Below are 20,654 nucleotides of genomic sequence, written 5' to 3'. Positions count from 1 at the left end.
GACCATGAGGTCATGAGTTCGAGACCAGCCCGAGGCAGGGTGAGCACCTGTCAATTAAAAATAAAATATAGCCCCTGCTCATTGCTGACCTAGCAACCCGAAAGATAGTTGCATCTATCAAGTAGGAAATAAGGTACCACTTATAAAAAGTGGGGAGGCAAGTTTAAATAATTTACAACGTTGGAATGAGGAAGTGCCATCAGAGTGGATGATGAAGCAGCTGCTCCCTCCGTGGCCAGAATCGAACATCCCCTCAGGAGAAAGTTAAATTGCTTCTGTGTCTGTCTGTCTCAGTTTGATGTGTTTATGGGCATTGAATGTTGGCCCTGTATGTGTATAATGTGATCTGCCCTGAGTCCCCTTCGGGGTTAGAAGGGCGGAATATAAATACTGTAAATAAATAATAAATAAATCTCTATGGTCCTCAGAAGAGCTTAGATGCAGAACATTGGCTCTCCAACCTATCATGTTACCCACCCTGACTTTCACCAAAAGTCAGGATGGAGGGAGGAAAAGACTTTCACCAAAACTAACACACTGCGGGTTTTTTTGGTTTTTTTAAACAGCTATATTCTGAAGAACTATGGCATCCAGTATTTTTCAATGAGAGATATTGATCGCTTAGGGATCCAGAAAGTGATGGAGAGAACCTTTGACCACCTTTTAAGCAGGTAAACATCTCTTGGAAATAATTGTTTAGGGGAAACAGTTTGATAGGCAAAACTATTTTACTTATTCATATATTAGCAATGATTATCAGTCCACTGCTCCTGTGGAGGACAGAGGACACTGGAAATAGGTTTTACAGTTGATACAAACAAGATGTATGTCCTTCCACAGAGGACAAAGACCTATCCATCTCAGCTTCGACATTGATGCCTTTGATCCAACATTGGCTCCATCAACTGGGACTCCTGTCTTGGGTGGCTTAACATATCGTGAAGGAATGTACATTTCAGAGGAAATACACAACACAGGTAAGAACCAGACAAGCATGTTTTACTATTAGCTCAAAATAACATGACATAAGGGAATAAATAGCAGGTGCTTATATGGCAGCTACATTACAGAACGATTCAGAATTAGTTTAAATCAAAAACTGCAGTCTACCTCAGACAGAATCCAAGGTTCTCTCATTTATTCATCTCCTCAAAATGAATGACTTACCAGACAGCAATAAGGCCAACAAAACAAGATTCCCTGAGTCTTTCAAAGTCCCAAAAGTATTTTTTCCAGTTAAAACCAAAGAAATTTGACTATATGCTACATTGACATATTGTTTTACTGCTAGGAACTGTTGTTTTAAACTACCATATTATTCTCACTCGCAATCTTCCATTAACTGGAAGTTTGGTAACTTTTGAAGGATTGGGAGGGGGATGTAACACTTCTTTTTCCCTTTCTAATTTTAGCCATTAGATGCCTGATGCATGTAAAGTTCTCCAAGTTGCCCCATTACTTTAAACACGTGTTGCATGCCACTAGTGATGCCATAATCCAAAAGAACATGTAAATACTAGTAGTTATTATCTTTGTATTGCCTTTCAAAGAGCTAGCAGGTGATGTTGAATAACGCATAACCTAACAGTTGCAAACAGTTTATTACAGCCAACATACAACTAGATTTAATTTATGCAAAACCCATTGCACTACATGTAGTACCAACAACTTGTTCTACCTTCTTATAAAAATTTATTTCTCCTGTTTCTCTCTTGTGACTGCCTTTAATTTCCCAGGCCTGCTTTCAGCAGTGGACCTTGTAGAAGTAAATCCGTTGCTCGGAACGTCCCAGGAAGACGTGGCTGCAACAGCTAACCTTGCAGTGGAAGTGATTGCCACATGCTTTGGCCAAACAAGAGAAGGGGCACACATTGTTTTTGATGGCCTCCCCACTCCCAGTTCCCCTGATGAATCTGACAGTGAAGAGCAAGTGCGGATTTAGGATGCTGATGGCAAGCAGATACTTTGCAACACGGATTATGTAACACTCTGGCGATCTACTCAAATGGAAGGGCAAAGAACAGACTATATTATGCTCTGAAGTATTAACCGGTCTTGTAGAGACTAGTTCTTTTTTCCCTATTGTGTGACCAAAGAGCTGTATTGCAAGTTAGACATGACATTTTAGACAAATGTTTATTACTTTCTAATTACACAATTTTATGTCAGTCCTTTGTTTTTTCTCCTGCCCCTCAGCCGCATTTCTTCCCACTGACTTCTCAGGTGAACATGCTGTGAGGCTGGCAGCATGTTAATAGTGTCCTACAACTGCATTAAAACATAATCCACCTGGTTTAAGAACTGTTCCTTGGCAATGTCCATGCATAGTCCTTAAGGTGGATGGAAGACATCAAGGCAGAAAGCTGGGTGTTTTGAAAGTTCAGGTGAAGAACTTGTAGTAGACAACGCCTCCCAGGATGGCAAGCTCCAAAATAATGATAACGGAGAGCAACAGTTTGTTTGTCATAAGCCTACGAAAGAAATAGAATGTGAGCAATATTTGGCTTCTTGATATTTCTGCCTATCTAAGCCACTATGATGACATGCAAGATATTTCAAAAGTCCAAAACCTAATTCTAATCTGGAATGCTGGTGATTTATGAATGCAGTACATTTCCCTACATAAACAGCTGGATATTTGTTTGATGCAGAATAGTAGAATTCAGTTTAAGATTGCAGAAGTAGAGTTGGAAATGGATGCACATTATGGGCCTGTTGTGTTGAATTGTGTAATACAACCCTGCCATTCAACAAAGACTATGTAGCACAATAAATGCATAGATCTGCAGGTACAGACACCCCAATGCAAGATCTCAGCCCTACTATCTTATGGGATCTTGCTCTCACTTTATTTAGTAGCTTTAGGACTTCAACCATTGCTTGGAAGAAGTGACAAGAAGTTTAAGAATACGAGACATTTAATTATACAGAAACTCACTGTTCCTGAGATTCTTTATCAAACAATGTAGATCAAAATCCTGTACTAGTTGTAATATTGAGTATAATTAACTGATCCTTCCCCAAACCTGATGGAAATGTCATTTATCTGTGCTATAATTATTGGCATAATGGATATCCTTCTCCCCATGCAGCTCATGCCCAGTAAAATAGATTGGGGGAGGAGGAAATTACAACCAAGGCAATGATATCACAATCATGACTTAGCTGATCAGGAAAATAAAATGAAAGTTACTTAAAACTACTCCTCCGTAACTGGTTTACACTCACTATGTAATCATGACTATGACACTACTGCCACAATCATATCTCCAAAACTACTTTACCAGACATTAGCTGTATGAGGGGAAAGAAGAGCCATTGTGTTAGCCACTGGAACATATATAAAAAGTGATTCATTAACATAACAGCTGGAAATAAGGTATCGATCTGTAAGCAGGAAACAAACTAGGAGTTTAAAAATGATTTTAAAAGCTAAAGAAAGAAATTTGTATCCACATACAAGCTCAAGTTGGTGTGTCAATTGCTCATGGTAACAGAAGGTGAGAAATCAAATCATGATTTTGGTTCCAAATAGACTGGAATCCTGTTTCATTCTCATTTTCTGATTGTCCCTCTCCCCTGAGAATCTTTGGATCCTATACCAAGCTCCTTCAACTTGCCCTGCTGCCAAAAAAGTGACACTGCATGTTGTCTTCTCACTGACCAGGAGGTACAAGGAGCAGTGCAGCTAAGGATGTACCCACTTTGATGCTTTCTGAACACATCTGTGCAAAACAGTCCTCCCATTGAGCATTTTGCCAAGGAGTATCCCTGTTCGCCTTGATGCGTGAATTAAATATCCTTTGATTACCAGAAGTATTGCCTCTCCACCACACCTTTCTAGTGAAATGGAGAGCCATAAGGAAACTGCTGAAAAGACCTGGAACTTGCACAGGGATGCTGGTATCTGCATGCTTCACACTCCTTTGTGCAAATGAAGTTGCAATAATCAAATATGAAGAGCAACCCTGGCAAGAACTGAAAACAACTGATAATTATTAAAATACGATATATGAAACTCGGACAGTTAGTGCAATAAATTTTAACTAAGTTCCTGATATCCTTGTCCTCGTTTTCATTTATAGCAAGTATTGGCATGGAAGCTGCAATACACAGAAAATGCCAGCACTGGATCAGGATGGTCTGTTGTTATCTCCTGTATGCTTATAGGCAGATGACAGCCTGGAGAAGGACATCCTTAGAAATCACAGAAAGGTGCTCAGAACTCTGACCATATTTCTTTGATTGTAAATCGCACCCTAATTTCAGGACCACCACCACCTACAAAAATACAGATGATATCCCTGCGATTCTAAGACACATCCCATTTTAGAAATGTTTATAGCAGACTCACTTATCCAACAAACGGGCTGGCAGACTGGTGTATAAGCAAAAATGTTGGATAATAAGGAGGGAATAAGGAAAAGCCAATTAAATGTCAAATTACATTATAATTTTACAAATTAAGCGCCAAAACATGTTTTTCAATAAGTCTGCCACTTGTTTGGGAGCATGGCTGCACTTGTGTTGTTGAGCGTGTTGGCCTGTTACGTGTTGATGCTTAGAGAGACATCTATGGATCTCAGTGGGAGGCAGACTGTGTTGGATAATGCAGAACGTTGGATAAACGAAACTATATAGAAAAAATTGAACTGAAGAAATGATATTTCTGTGGTCTACTAGCCTCAGGACTGAAGTAATGAAGTAATCATGGTATGAGGATTGCATGTAAATCAAGATCTAGCTAGCATTTCATATCTCTAAAGATTCTGAAATTTAAAGTGGTCTCATACTAACCTTCTTGACATGGAGCGTAATATTTTCCGGCTCTTGCTTAAGTTTTCACTTGTGTTTACTAACTAAAAGGAAATATACATACACACAATTATTTTTGTTAAAAACATAGATTTTAGCATTTGTATGGTTTTTTTGACAACAGAGTTAGCATTTTATGTTCACAACATTCACATTCGAAACTAAGAAAACTACTTTTAAAGAGTAATATGCCAAACAGATCATAAATCTGATAAATCTGAATCAGAATAAGAGAATTTTATATGTTCTGATACAATATAATAATGCTGTAAAGTTAAATGAATTTAGCACAAGGGGGGGGGGGGGATAACCTAGATCAACTACACGACAAATTGTAAAAAAGAAGTTTGGGATAGTTATGGCTGAGTTTTTCCCCCAAAGATGTTTTTTCAATATTTCCCTAGACTGCTGTTCAGGTTTCTACATGTACTGTATATGAAAATATATGTAACACAGTGATTTGCAATGCCAAAAGATCCGACTAGTGCACTCACTCTGCCTTTGGTGCGTTCCAGCTGCTCCCGCTGTTCGCCAAGCTCTTCAATGATTTCAGAACCAATTTGGTCTGTTTCAGCAGCAATCTGGTGTGAACGCTCTATGCTCTGACTGGCTCGGTTCAAGCTGTCTGTTCCTTGAAGCAGCAATACCCTCTGAGACTGTACTTGAGTCTAAGAGAGACAATTAAGACCTATTTAAAGAGGCAGAAAACATGTTTTACCTTCTGGTACATTGTAAGGTTGTTAAGTTGCAAGATTAATTCTCCAAGCTGGAAGCAGTCTCTACTTTCTAAGAATGTTCAGTAAAATTTTGGTACAGTTCAAGGGTTTGCTTATTCAATTACATTAGGTAATATTATTAGGCTAAAAAAAGAAGCAGACAAATGGGCATTCCCTGCATTTAAAAACAAAAGTCCATTTATTGTTTCATATACAGAGAATCCCCTAGCTTCAGTAATTTGTAAGAAAATGTCAAAAATACAGAGAACTCAAAATACATGGCTACTGACAACATTCTATAATTACACCAACTAGGCCCCTGATATTCACAAGACATCTTGCAATGGAAGGTGACACAAACATATTTTATCGTTGGTAGTTATCAGCATATCAGGTTTGATGTGTGCCAACCCCACAAATGAATTACCTTCAAAAGACCCTGTTATGCTCTCAAGTATTGCAAAATCAGGGCAAGGACAGCTTTCACAAAATCAATCCATCATTAATGTGATCTTGTAGTATAAAACAGTGGTAATTGGATAAAAGTGCCATGCTAGTTCCTTCAGACCATTTTTCCTACTCTCAAAGGATATTGAGGTGAAAATCTGTCTCTCTACTCTTCCTAAATTCTATTTATCCTTCTTGTTTATAATTTTTATGAACTAATGAGTGGCTATAGAATTTTAGGTACAGAACAGTAAGACAGAGTTGTACTTTTAACAGTAACATAATAAAGGGTGTATGGGAGTACTTGCACATGTGTGGACTTCTTGTTGTGCACCTTCAAGTAGTTTCCAAATGATGGCAAACCCAAGGTGAACCTAACATGGAGGTTTCTTGGCAAGACTTGTTCAGAGAGGCGGTGCCTTTGCTTTCTTCTGAGGTTGAGTATGACTTGCCCAAGGTCACCCAGTGAGTTTGTATAGCAGAGCAAGGATTGAAACCTCCAGAGCAGTAGCTAAATACTCAAACTACTACTTCATGCTGGTTTGTATATGCACATACTAACATACATATATAAAAATGTACAATATACACTCAGTCAGCTCTCAGTAGAACCAGTATAGTGTAGTAGTTTGAACACTGGATTACCACTCCAGAGACTATCTCGCTGAAATCTCCTGTGTGACATAGAAATTCAACAGATTATCTTGGTCATATCATACTCTCTCAGCCTTAGAGGAAGGCAAACACAACCTTCTTCTGTACAAATATTGCCAAGAAAACCTAGGGTCACTGTGAGTCAAAAATTACTTGAAGGCATACAAAAATAACAAGGATTTCAGTGGAAGATATCCTACATACTGGGGGGGTGGGGTGGAGATGACATTGTAGGTCAAGTCATTTATTATCATGAAATCCCCTACTTACCGTGTTTCCCCGAAAATAAGACAGTGTCTTATATTATTTTTTACTCCCAAAGATGCGCTAGGTCTTATTTTCAGGGGATGTCTTATTTTTCCATGAAGAATTCATATTCATTGTTGAACAAAAAAATGAACATTTATTCTATACTGTACAGTAGTTGTCATCATAAATCAACATAACTAAACCAGACAAACTGTGACTCCTGTCAAGAATTTCTTGTTACTACTATTATTTCCATATACAACTGGTATGTAAGCCGCACTGAGTCCTTCTTGGGAGATGGAAGCGGGGTATAAAAATAAAATTATTATTATTATTATTATTATTTACATTTACCAATCCTGCATGCTATGGTGTTTTGTTTGGCAGGTGCTGGGCATGCTTCCAAACAAAACCTTTGCTAGGTCTTACTTTCGGGGGAGGCCTTATATTTAGCAATTCAGCAAAACTTCTACTAGGTCTTATTTTTTGGGGATGTCTTATTTTCAGAGAAACAGGGTATGTAAGAAATATGAGGGAATGGATGTCTTGAAGATTTCAAACTTCCTTGCTAAATTGTGTCTTGATTGTGAAAGGAACATTTTCCCCCTTGCAACAAAATGATTACCAAAATGTGTCCCTTGCACAGACTACAGTCCAGCATAGGTTGTTTCCTAGTTATCACTGGGTTAAAAGAAGATCTTGAATGTTTGGTGACAAAACAGGATTTAGGAATTGGGCTAGAGGTGCCCTTGTAGTGCCTCATGCTTTTGATGTCCTCTTAGTAGTCGTTCATAGCAATGTTTAGGGTAATAGCACCTCCTCTATGGAATGTTCCTTATTTACCATTTTGACAGGTTCCAGCTAATCTAAAGTTTTCAATGCTTTTTAAAAACATTATTATTTAAACAAGATAATCTCAGTCTAACCAAACAATTTTTTCTTGGATTTTATGAAGAATGAATCTTAACTTATTTGTGTATATTTATTGATATAAACTGCTTTGACATGTTTCCATCTAAATGGGATGTGATTCTCTATAAGTAAATAAATAAATTCCAGATACTATTTCTTCTACAAACAAGTGAAAATGTGTGTATTCTTAAACTGTTGAAGACTGACAATTCAAAAGATTAAAAACTTTTAACACATTTTGTTAACTCTTACCAAAATGATATGCCTATAGTATAGACATTACCAACCTTTTTAAAAAGTTCATAAAGGTTTCTATATCTTTGCGATGTTACTATCAGTGCAATCCCAATATTCTATATAAAAGTTATACACACATGGAAAGGTAAAAACACCTAGTAGTTGAAGACTTCTTCTAGTAACAACAAAAGTCTTAAATATGGTTAATTTATAGCTAGTACTCACACTCTGTTCATTTTCTGTTGAGAAGATTCCAAATTTTGGGTCTCCGCGTACACCTAGGGTCACTCCCAAATCTATACTTTTCATCTTCCTCTGGAATGTGGCAAGGTCTCTCTTGTATGTCCGAATTTTGGCCATCATTTGATTGTTGAAAGACACTGGAGCATATTTCAGTTCGTCTTCCATTTCCCGTAACTTTATTAAGTTTAAAAAATAAACACAACAAAATTCTAGTTTTATATGTTTGAATTACTGTACTTCAGCCAAATCTGAGATGGTCAGTGTGCCAAAAACCTAAGTGGCCTAACTCGTGAACAAAACTCTTATCCTCACCCAGACTACATTACTGAAACGTATCAGTTGACTATTCTTTATGATTAAGAAAATATATTATAACCCCTGTATTTTCTGTTCTGCAAGACAGAAAAAAAACTATAAAGAGAAACACAAAACTGTTTAAAAAGATGGAATTGTTATTTCTCCATAGTTGCACAATGATATTAAAAACATACACACACACACACACATATATACATATACAGACAGTAGAGTTCCTGTTATCCAAGATAAAGGGGCAGGCCCAATCTCGGATAACCGAACTGCTTGGATAATAGGGAAGGCCCTAATATACCTCCCGGCAATCTGGTTTAGGGAAGCGCCTCGCGATCGCTGCTGCCTAGCAACGCTTGCAAGGTGCTTCCCAAGGGGCGAGGGCTCTCCGAGGGATGTCCCTCAGCGAGCCCTTGCCCCTTGGGAGGCATCCCACAAGTGTTGCTAGGCAGCAGTGATCGTGGGGTGCTTCCCTCTCCCTCTCCTTCTCTCGAACTCGAGAGAAAGAGAAGGAGGGCGGCGTCTCGAATAATACGGAGTCTCAGTTAACCAGAACTTGGTTAACCGGAACTCTACTGTACTAGCTTTGCCCGGCCATGCGTTGCTATGGCTTATGGGAATCATTTGTTGGCCAGGTGGAATAGCAGTGAATAGCCTTTCAGCCTCAAAGCCTGGCCATTTTCTGGAATAGCTGGAGTAGCACCCTCAATCAAAGAGCCGCTTTGAAGCCTGGCTACTTCCTTTGTAGGGGAATCATTTTTTGGCCAGATTGAATTGCACTGAATAGTCTTGCAGCTCAAAAGCCTGGCTGCTTTCTACATAGGGCATCCTTGCTAGGCCAGGTTGAATGGGATGGAGTAGCCTCGTGGCTTCAAAGCTTAGGGATTTTTCACCCTGAGGAAATCTTGGTTGGCCAGGTTAAAAAGCACTGAATAGCCTCGTTGCTTGCAAGCCTGGCCGCTTTCTACCTTGCGGAATCCTTGGTTGGCCAGTTTGAATAGCAATTAATAGTCTCGGTGTGGCAGGTATGAATGCTGCAATTAGGCACCTTGATTAGCATTTAATGACCTTGCACCTTCAAAGCCTGGCTGCTTCCTGCCTGGGGGAATCATTTGTTGGGAAGTGTTAGCTGGTCCCGATTGTTTTCCTTTCTGGAATGCCCAATTTCCCTGCTTTCAGAGTGTTGCTCTTTATTTACTGTCCTGATTTTAGAGATTATATTGTTCTGTATTATTATATCACAGTAATTATTTCATATTATATTTATAATCTTATATTATCTGCTTAGAAGTGGATTATATGAGGCCCCTTCTAGACAGTTGTATAAAATCCACACTGAAGTGGATTCTATGACAGTGTGGACTCAAGATAATCCAGTTCAAAGCAGATAATATAAGATTATAAATGGGTAATATAGCTGTGTGGAAGGACCTTGAGTCTACACTGCCATATAATCCAGTTCAAATCAGATAATCTGTATTTTATAAGCAGTGTATATGAGGCCTAAGTGCACTCTGCCTATGCCCTGGGCACCCTTCTGGCTGAGGGAGTTGCTAGGATACAAAGGGGGCGGGGCCTAAAGGCAGCGGGGGGAGGGGGCAAAGGCAGCAGAGCCTACCTTTCTAATTGGCAGTTAGGGGGAGAAAGGCTCTTCCTCTTCCTCTGTAATTTGGACTATTTTTCTAGGTTTTTTATTGAAAAACATATTTTGGACGACTATGTCTTTTGTGGCCAAATTTGGTGTGATTTGGTTCAGTGGTTTTGTTGTTTACTCCATAGTAAAATGAGAGAGAGATATACACACACATATACACACATACATTTTTATATATATAGATATGAAGCATTTTCAATGTGCATACATAAAAGCAGTAAAAAGGTATCACAAAAGATTACTAAAATGCAAGACCATATGGACATTTATAGAATCAATTATAGAAACAAAACTGAGTCCTATACAATAATCTGGACGTCAGTGAATTGAACTACTCTGGATACAAAAATGGCCTTCCAGAATGCCTTCAGGTTTTTGTTTGTAGTTTGTTTTTTTTTTAAAATGCATGTTAAAAAGTAGTACCTGAAGAAGGCAAAACCAGAACTTTTTTCTCTATTTTTTGTATGAGGTTGGGCCTTTTTTGTACAGAGAAACATACAATCATATGGGTGACCTTCTTACAATTATTTAACCCAAATACAGATGCACCTGAGGGACAACTAAATTTTCATTGACAATTTGAGTAAATCCTCTGCTCACATAGATTCTTAAAGCAAAGACCAGGATTGAAATAACTGCAAAATTAATGTATGGGGTTTTAGATGTTTCTTTCTTTGAACAGTATCTCCCTTTGGTTCAGGGCAATGGCTATTCAAGCCAACAGAAACTTTGAAAACAGTTTGTGATATAGTATGAAAATCAGTTGATTAAAAGCAAAGCATTAAAAATTCTACTGGACCAACATCTATCTGCCTTGTGAATCCATGCAGTTCCTGTCAGAGGTGGAAGGGGGAAACAGTCACTGCAAACAGCCCTTTTAGGTAAATGCTAAGGTCTGCTGGAAGACAAGGCAGCTGAAGGGAAAGTTGATAATAATAATTAAAAAAATAGAATTTCCATTTCATATTAATACCAATGGATTAAACCCCGTGTTTTAAAGAAATGTAACTACATTTCACACCCATGTGTATTCTAACATATTCTTTCTCTATTTATAATTCATATTGTTACCGTTTCATGTGCTTCTCTTTGTTTTTCATCAAATTCTCTTATCAGTTTCTTCTTCTCTTCTGAAAGATACAAGATATGAAAGGCTGCTATTCATCGAAGAAAAACAACACAAACAAAAACAGTGTCATGAGATTTTTTCAGAATCAATCTTCAATGTAACATTCATGCATTCTTGTGTAAGATTTAAGGTTTTCATGTTTGTTTTCATGAAAACTATCTTATGACTTTGGTTTCATTGTAAGTATAATCTGCATATTCACTCAGTCAGGGCCCTATCAGACAACAGACCAATGGAAACAAGATATCATGTGGAGTGAGTAATGTGTACATAGATTCGGACATTGAGATTTAGTTAATCACATTTCTCTACCTACCTTTGTTTTTGTCAGTAAGGTAGAATGTACATGGAGAGGCACAAATAATACAGCTGTGGCACTTTGTGATGGACCATTGGTGATTATGTCTGCCAATAATATTAATATGTTTCCCACTTCAGCCCCTAAAGGGTGACTGGCTCAAGGGCCGTATACCCAGAGCTTTCCCTGGCAGCTATGGTAACAGCAAGAAGATGACAAAAATAAGTGTTCTTCCCAGTCCCGCAGGCCCATCCACCCCAATAGAACCTGCTTCTGAAAAGATATGCACAGACAGAATTGCCCTGATGGTTTTTATTGTCTTATTGCTCTTATTAACGTAAGTATAATCTCTCTCCTCCTCAAAAGCTTTATTATGGTTACAATGGTGGGAGATGAGTGGCCTTGGCTAACTTATAAAAAGCAGGGAGCAGTGCAAAACTCCCTTTAAACACATACTGTTTTGACTTCAAATTTCACATGTTAAAACCAGTGTTTAGGAAAGTGTTAAAAGCTGGAATACATTTAGTTTTTCTTCTGTTCAAAGAATTTGGAAAACTTCTGGATTATTGGACAATGGACTTAAGAAATATTATGTGAGAAAGGCAGGGTAGAAATATTGTAAATAAATAAATAACTTAATTTTCAACAACAGAAATATTCTCAAACATATTTTTACATCTGGGGTTGTTATTTAGATTAGTTGTCCTAAGCAACTGCAGCTGATGCTTAACGGCACCTATTAAGCCTACTTCTTGGGGCATCCCTTGTGACTGTCTCCAGATGTAAGGTTTTGGACCTGAAAACTCAGGACCTAGAATACTCCTCACTTGGCAACTATATATTAAACTGATTTTATCAACATATTTGTAAATAGCTCACATCACTAGAGAAAGTAGCTCAAGTAATAAGACCTAAAGAGCTTTATTAATTATCTGCAAAACTAGAATATGCCATCAAATGGTTAGTCTCGAATAGAGTACGTCTACTGATTCAACGTTACTTAAACAAATGTTTTTTTAAAATAATCTTTATTGAAGATTTTTTTAATCTTGAAAAACCAAACATTTTGGAAAGAAAAAATAGAAATGTATCGAGAGGAAAAGGAGAGAAGAAGAGAGAGAAGCAAGAGAGAGAAAAAGAGAGGAAGAGAAGAAAAAAACAAAAGAAAGAAAGAAAATATCTTGAGTCTATTCTACATGGGACTGTTGCATTTAGGACTTCAATATGTTACTTTTAATTTTAGTTGTTTTGTGTGTCTTCAAGTCATTTCCAGTTCACGATGACACTAAGGCAAACCTATTTATTGGCAAGATTTGTTCAGAGAAGTCTTTTGTCCTCCTCTGAGCTGAGACAGTGTGATTTGCCCAAGGTCACCCAACAGGTTTCCGTGGCCAAGTAGAGATTTGAGCCGTGACCTCCAGAGCTGTAGTCAAAGGGTGCATCTACACTGTAGAATTAATGCAGTTTGATACCACTCCTTGTTATGAAATCCTGGAAGTTGAAGTTTGGTGACGCACTGGCACGTTCTGACAGAAAAAGCTAGACTCTGAAAAACAACAGCTTTCACAATTATATAATACTGAACCATGGCATTCGAAATGGTGTCAAACTGCATTAATTCTACAGGATACATGCATACCAACAGTCAAACTGGTATTCTTAATTTTAACACAAAAGTGAAAGAGATTATCATGAAACACTCTCCGAAACCAGGGACAGGAAATTGTGGAGAGAGTGGAAGCCAATTTTCCCCAGCAGTCTGCACTGGCATGCCAAAGCCTGCTGGACACAATAAACTATTTTTAAAAACATTTGGGCAGTTTTCCACTAAGGTGCTATGACTTAAAACCACTGTAAAACACAGTGCTCCCTCCCCTGCCTTTGTATACTTTAAATCTCCCCCAAAGCCAAACAAATCTGAAAAAAAATCAGCAAAAATAGAAGTTCCTGCGTATTTGGTATGTGATAGTCCTGGGGTCCCCAAACTAAGGCCCGGGGGCCGGATGCGGCCCTCCGAGGTAATTTACCTGGCCCCCGCCCTCAGTTTTATAATATAATATATTGTATATACATATAATATTCATAATAATATTATGTTATACAATATAATACTAATAATAATAATACCATATAATAATATTAATTATATGTTATATATTACATATAATATTACAGTATAGTGGTATAGTTCAATATCTATATATATAAAAGAGTGATGGCATCACGGCAATTCACAAAACAACAAAAGTACAGGCCCCCCAACCTCAAAATTTGACAACACAACCCATCATCCACGCCTCAAGGTTGATACAACAAAAAGAAAAGAAAAATAAAGTCCTAATTAGAGGGAGAGCAATAATTTTTTTTATCCAATTGCTGCCAGTTTAGAGGGCTAATCTCTGCCCACTTGGTTGCCTAGCAACCAAGGGACAGCCAGGTTTCAGTTAGGGGACAGGCAGATTTAGGCCTCACTTAGGCTTCTTCCACAGATTATCTAATTTGCACTGTATTATATGGCAGTGTAGACTCAAGGCCCTTCCACTCAGCTATATAACCCATTTATAATCTTATATTATCTGCTTTGCACTGGATAATCTTGACTCCACACTACCATATAATCCACTTCAGTGTGCATTTTATACAGCTGTGAAGAAGGGGCCTCAGATAATCCAGTTCTGAGCAGATAATATAAGATTAGAAATATACAGTAGAGTCTCACTTATCCAACGTAAACAGGCCGGCAGGATAAGTGAATATGTTGGATAATAAGAAGGGATTCAGGAAAAGCCAATTAAACATCAAATTAGGTAATCGTTATACAAATTAAGCACCAAAACATCATATTATACAACAAATTTGACAGAAAAAGTAGTTCCATGCGCAGTAATGCTATGTAGTATTTACAGTAGAGTCTCACTTATCCAACACTCGCTTATCCAACGTTCTGGATTATCCAACGCATTTTTGTAGTCAATGCTTTCAATATATCGTGATATTTTGGTGCTAAATTCATAAATCCAGTAATTACTATATAGCATTACTGTGTACTGAACTACTTTTTCTGACAAATCTATTGTCTAACATGATGTTTTGGTGCTTAATTTGTAAAATCATAACTTAATTTGATGTTTAATAGGGTTATCCTTAATTCCTCATTATCCAACATATTCGCTTATCCAACGTTCTGCCGGCCCGTTTATGTTGGATAAGTGAGACTCTACTGTACTGTATTTACTAATTTACCACTAAAATATCACAATGAATTTAAAACACTGACTACAAAAACATTGATTATGAAAAGGCAGACTGCGTTGGATAATCCAGAACATTGTATAAGCGAATGTTGGATAAGTGAGATTCTTCTTTAATATGAAATAATTACTGGGATAGAATAATGCAGAACAATATAATCTCTAAAACCAGGACAGTAAATAAACAGGGGAATTCCACACAGGAAACAATCAGGGCCAGCTAACACCTCCCAACAAAGTATTCCCATCATCAAAGTCTGGCAAATCCTGTTTTCTCAGGGCCACAGACAGTAGAAGCACATAAAATATCGCAAACAACACCACTCTGAAAACAAGGGAATTCCAAACAGGAAAGAATTAGGGCCAGCTAACACCTCCCAACAAAGTATTCCCATCATCAAAGTTTGGAAAATCCTCTGTTTTCTCAGGGCCACAGACAGTAGAAGCACATAAAATATCGCAAACAACACCACTCTGAAAACAAGGGAATTCCAAACAGGAAAGAATCAGGGCCAGCTAACACCTCCCAACAAAGTATTCCCATCATCAAAGTTTGGAAAATCCTCTGTTTTCTCAGGGCCACAGACAGTAGAAGCACATAAAATATCGCAAACAACACCACTCTGAAAACAAGGGAATTCCAGACAGGAAACAATCAGGGCCAGCTAACACCTCCCAACAAAAAATTCACTCAGGGAGGAAACAGCCAGGCTTTAAAGCTGCAAGGCCATTACATCCTAATCATTTTTCCTAATTGCAGCATTCATACTTGCCTCCAACAAACAAAAAAAACAATCAGAAATATTGTATATTCACAACCTTTAGGAAATAATATCCCCTGATGGCGCAGCGTGTTAAAGCGCTGAGCTGCTGAACTTCTGGACCGAAAGGCCACAGGTTTGAATTGGGGGAGCAGAGAGAGCCCCCACTGTTAGCTCCAGCTTCTGCCAACCCAGAAGTTCGAAAACATGCATATGTGAGTGCATCAATAGGTACTGCTCCGGCGGGAAGGTAACACCGCTCCATGTAGTCATCCCACATGACCTTGGAGGAGTCTACGGACAACGCCGGCTCTTCAGCTTAGAAATGGAGATGAGCACCAACCCCCAGAGTCAGACACGACTGGACTTAATGTCAGGGGAAAACCTTGACCCTTGACCTTAACTACCACCAATTCCTCAATACTTTATTTCCCATACCACCAGACTTCGCCACAGCAACGCGTGGCCGGGCACAGCTAGTAGTAATATATAATGCTAATATTGTGCTATGCTAATAATATAATATATTGTATGTATATATAGCTGCTCTGAGTCCCCTTCGGGGTGAAGGGCGGGATATAAATGTAATAAATAAATGTAGTAAATGAATAAATAAATAATTTTAGACTTAGGCTCACCCAAAGTCTGAAATGACTTGAAGGCACACAACAACAACAACAACAACAACAACAACCCTAATTAACTTGACTATCTCATTGGCCAGAAGCAGGACCACACTTCCCATTGAAAGCCTGATAAATGTATGTTGGTTAAAATTGTTTTTATTTTTAAATATTGTATTGTTCTTTTGTTGTTGTTCTTGTTGTTGTTTTTGCACTACAAATAAGACATATGCAGTGTGCATCGGAATTTGTTTGTATTTTTTTTTCAAATGATAATCCGGCCCCTCAACAGTCTGAAAGATTGTGGACCGGCCCTTGGCTTAAAAAGTTTGAGGACCCCTGATAGTCAAATATTAATTCAAAACGACAAGATCCTGTCAGATCTTGGAAGTTCAGCAGGGTCAGCCCTGTTTAGTACTTGGATGGGAGACTATTAATAAATACCAGGTACTATAAGCAATATTTCAGAGATGAGACCACCTCTAAGTGTTCCTTGTTTAGGAAAAGCCAATAAAAGTTATGAGGTTACCATAAGTGGATAGGCGACTTGAAGGCAGAAGCACACTGATAATCAGAATGGACATACTGTACTCAGGAGCAGGCTTTATGTAGAAAGCCACCTCCTGACATCAGTGTGCATGATTTCAAGATAAGCCTGAGCACCAGGACCCCTCTTTCAGGAGTCTGAACAGCAGAATGAATATCTGCTATCACAACTCAAGACGAGGATATTGTTCCCTCCTACCACCCCCACCCTCTATGACAGTGGTTCTCAACATGTGGGTCCTTGAACTCCCAGAAATCCTAACAGCAGGTAAACTGGCTGGGATTTCTGGGAGTTGTAGGCCAAAACACCTGGGGACCCACAGATTGAGAACCACTGCTCTATAACAATCACTTTTGAATGTCAGCTGTTCTTTAAGTCCTTATAATAGAGCTTTCCAAACTATGCGTTGCGACGCATTAGTGAGTTGGCTGCAGTGTGCAGGTGTGTTGAATAAATGTAACAAGAAATTACACAAATCTTGGAACTGTGTGTTATCTTACAAATCACATATTTTAAGAAAATATAAATGAAAGGATTTCATGAGATATGTTGTGTTCTTCTACATTTCATTATTCCAATTTATAAATCTGTCCCTGTTTCTTAGAAGGGGTGGTTTAACCTCAGGTTTGTTAGTAAAACTGAATTACCGCCTTGTGAAATGATGCATGTCTAAAAGGTGTGTGTACAACATGACATGGTTGGAAAGCTCTGTCTTATAACAATGCTGTAACAGTGTAGGGCCTTGTCGCACTCCCATTTGAGGCCAAAAAAGGCCTGCATTACAGTTGCTGTGAGCGTATAATTCCTTCTTTTAAAACAAAAATGTTAGAACACCTAAGCTTTCAGCAATGGAACCTTGGGGTGCGTCTATGCTGTAGAATGAATGCACTTTCACTGCCCTGGCTTAATGCTATGGAGTGATTGGGGTGCCAAAGAATGCTGATGCCTCACCAAACTACAAATCCCAACACTGCGTAGCATTGAGCCATAGTAATTAAATTAGAGATGATGATTAGGTACTCCAGGTGCTTCTGAAGTAGCTTCCCCTTTGGCTTTGACTCAACACTAAAAATATCATGTTACATGAATCTAATGTGCACCCTAATTTTAGGAAGGGAATTTCGCCAAAAAAGGTGAGCATTACATTTCAAGTAAATACAGTAGTTTTAAAGCAGTGGTTCTCAACCTATGAGTCCCCGGGTGTTTTGGCCTACAACTCCAAGAAATCTCAGCCAATTTACCTGCTGTTAGGATTTCTGAAAGTTGAAGGCTAAAACATCTGTGGACCCACAGGTTGTGAACCACTGTTCTAAAGTGTTATAGTTCTATTATTCTACTTTAACTGACCTGTTTCCATGTGAAGTCTATGGAGGGCTGTAGTATGAGCTCTGGGGCCTCATACTACAAAACCCAGAATTCCACGGGACGTTGCCATAGTAGTTAGAATAGAATGCTTGTGCTACAATAGAATACAATTGGAGATCATCACACTATGCTTTAAAGCAGACATGGACGAACTTCGGCCCTCTAGGTGTTTTGGACTTCAATTCCCACAATTCCTTTAAAAAAATAATTTTTATTTGCATACATTAACAACTAACAGTGTAAACAGAACACAAAAAAATGAATGTTTTACAAACACATAACCCCACCAGTAGGCTGTTAGGAAGTGTGGGAGTTGAAGTCCAAAACACCTGGGGGGGAGCAAAGTTTACCCATGCATGGTGTAGCTAGCTGCACTTAAGCTTAAGTGGCTGAGAGGGGAAAGGAAAGGGCCTGAGGCTGTTAGGAATTGTGGGAGTTGAAGTCCAAAACACCTGGAGGGCTGAAGTTTGCCCATGTCTGCTTTAAAGAGTGGGCATCCTTTTAAATCCTATGGCTACTTCTTGCATAGTTCTGGGGTTTGTAGTGTAGTGAGGATAAGGATCTCTCTGGTGGAGGATTTTAAAGGCCCCTCCCTAAAGTGCCAATCCCTGGATTCAACAGGAGGCAGCAATTGCATTTAAAGTGGGATACTAACCCTTTAGCAGTTTAGTGTGATCATCAACTGTTGATTTGTTATTTGTTTGTAATCAACCCACATGACTTTGTGAACTTTGGTTGGCTCCTGTAAACCAATATGGACATCTCATGCTGACATTTTATGTTGTTATACAATTTTGTGTGCCCACATTTTGCTTAATTTACGGATGTTAGGTTCTAATTTGACGTTTACATGTGGGGTTATTCTGAATTATTTTGCCGCTATATGTTTGTTTCTATTAACGCATTGAATGTTTCCCTTTTTGTATGTTGGAATCTGCCCTGAGACCCCCTGGGGAGATAGGGCAAAATATAAATAAAGTTTTATTATATTATTATTATTATTTTCAGCACTGAATGTTTGCCACTTTGTTACTTTAGCTGGAAACCACCCTGGGTCCCCTCGGGGAGAAAGGGTGGATTATACATAAAGTATGATTATAATTATAAATTATTTATTTATATGTATTAAGTCAGCCATAGCTGAGCACTTGATGAACCAACCTGGAGACATTTGAGAACCCAGAAATGCTAAACCACTTTAACAGTTACCATGTTAGACTACACAAAGAAGCCATTGAAATCCACAAGCATGTGAACAATTTCAACAGAAAGGAGTAAACCATGAAAATTAACAAAATTTGGCAACCAGTATTTTTTTTTTTAAAAAAAAACCTCTAAAATCAGGAGAGTAAATAAAAAACAACAGTCTGAAAACAATTCCAGACATGAAACAACCAGGGCCAGCTAACACCTCCCTACAAAGGCAGGAATCAGCCAGATCGTGAAGCTGGCAAGGCCATTAAATGCTAATCAAGGTGATTAATTACAACATTCACACTTGCCTCCAACAGACAAGAGTTCTTTCTCCCACCCTGGACCTTCCACAGATATATAAACCCTCCTTGATTAGTTTTCAATATACCTCACAACCTCTGAAGATGCCTGCCACAGATGTGGGCAAAACAGCAGGAGACAATGCTTCTGGAACATGGCCATACAACCCAGAAAACTCACAGCAACCGAGTGATTCCGACACACTACTGTTGTTGTTATAGCGTAATTACTCTATTTTCATTGCCATGGCAACCTTCTTGTGAATGTTGGGAGTTGTTGTTCTGGAGTTGGGCATTTCGCATTCCCGCTCAGAGCGCTCTTGGGCCTCCCTAAACTACAACGCCATGGCAGTGATTTCATTCAAGTGAATGAGATAAAATGCAATCAGGGAATCCATAAGAGTGTGGCACCACGGCAGTCTTAGGCCCTGCCCAATGGAAAGTCACTGAAAGTTCGGCGAATGCTGGCAATTTAGCCTAGGCATGGACAAACTTGGGCCCTCCGGGTGTTTTGGACTTCCGGTTGAGGGGGAAAGGAAAGGGCCTGGGGCTGTTAGGAATGGTGGGAGTTGAGGTCCAAAACACCCGGAGGGCCCAAGTTTGCCCAGGCCTGCTCTAGCCCCTCCTCCTTCCCCGCCTCGAAGGCTCCGGTTGGAGGGCCCTTCTTCACGTACCGACCGCCTGGCTCCCGCGCAGCCTCTCCGGCCCGGCTCGCAACTCCTCGTGGAGGCCGCGGAAGATTTCGTGTAGCCGCTCCAGGTGCTCCGAAGAGCCGCTTCCGCGACCCTCCATGGCGCTGGCCTCCCCAGAAAGCGGCCCTGCCCTCTCCCCACTGCCTTCGCGCCCCTGAGGCCTCCTGACAGGCGCTTCCGGCCCCGACGCACAGCCCAGAAACAGCCACGAGCCCAGCGGCACAGCGCCCCCTCCGCCCTGGAGGGGGAAAGCAGGCCC

General features: G+C 39.2%; 2 protein-coding genes across 2 annotated transcripts in view; one reads left to right on the top strand and one right to left on the bottom strand.

Annotated features, from left to right (window-relative positions):
* arg2 (arginase 2) overlaps positions 1-4,058 on the top strand; it is an 18,921-nt gene extending 14,863 nt beyond the window's left edge. Inside the window, exons 6-8 of the mRNA XM_003224853.3 lie at positions 567-671; positions 841-977; positions 1,737-4,058. Coding sequence (XP_003224901.1) covers positions 567-671; positions 841-977; positions 1,737-1,942 — 448 coding nt within the window. The 3' untranslated portion in view covers positions 1,943-4,058. The remainder of the gene's footprint in view (positions 1-566; positions 672-840; positions 978-1,736) is intronic.
* vti1b (vesicle transport through interaction with t-SNAREs 1B) lies at positions 983-20,654 on the bottom strand. Its single transcript, XM_003224870.4, has 6 exons — positions 20,378-20,654; positions 11,308-11,366; positions 8,256-8,447; positions 5,310-5,483; positions 4,798-4,859; positions 983-2,471 (listed from the first exon to the last, which is right to left on the bottom strand). The coding sequence occupies exons 1-6, from the start codon at positions 20,493-20,495 to the stop codon at positions 2,381-2,383; spliced, it is 696 nt and encodes a 231-aa protein (XP_003224918.2). The 5' UTR covers positions 20,496-20,654; the 3' UTR covers positions 983-2,380.

This window comes from Anolis carolinensis, chromosome 1 (assembly GCF_035594765.1).
Source record: "Anolis carolinensis isolate JA03-04 chromosome 1, rAnoCar3.1.pri, whole genome shotgun sequence".
NCBI lineage: Eukaryota > Metazoa > Chordata > Lepidosauria > Squamata > Dactyloidae > Anolis > Anolis carolinensis.
The sequence above is the reverse complement of the archived record's forward strand: the minus strand, read 5'-3'. Positions and strand labels throughout refer to the sequence as shown.

What these genes read in the sequence shown, in the direction of transcription:
- vti1b (XM_003224870.4), bottom strand. Translation starts at nt 20,495, where the DNA reads ATGGAGGGTCGCGGAAGCGGCTCTTCGGAGCACCTGGAGCGGCTACAC. An exon ending in CAACAGAAAATGAACAGAGT is followed by an intron (nt 5,484 to 8,255) that starts GTGAGTACTAGC and finishes TGTCTCTCTTAG; the next exon opens with ACTCAAGTACAGTCTCAGAG. An exon ending in TGGAACGCACCAAAGGCAGA is followed by an intron (nt 4,860 to 5,309) that starts GTGAGTGCACTA and finishes ATTTCCTTTTAG; the next exon opens with TTAGTAAACACAAGTGAAAA.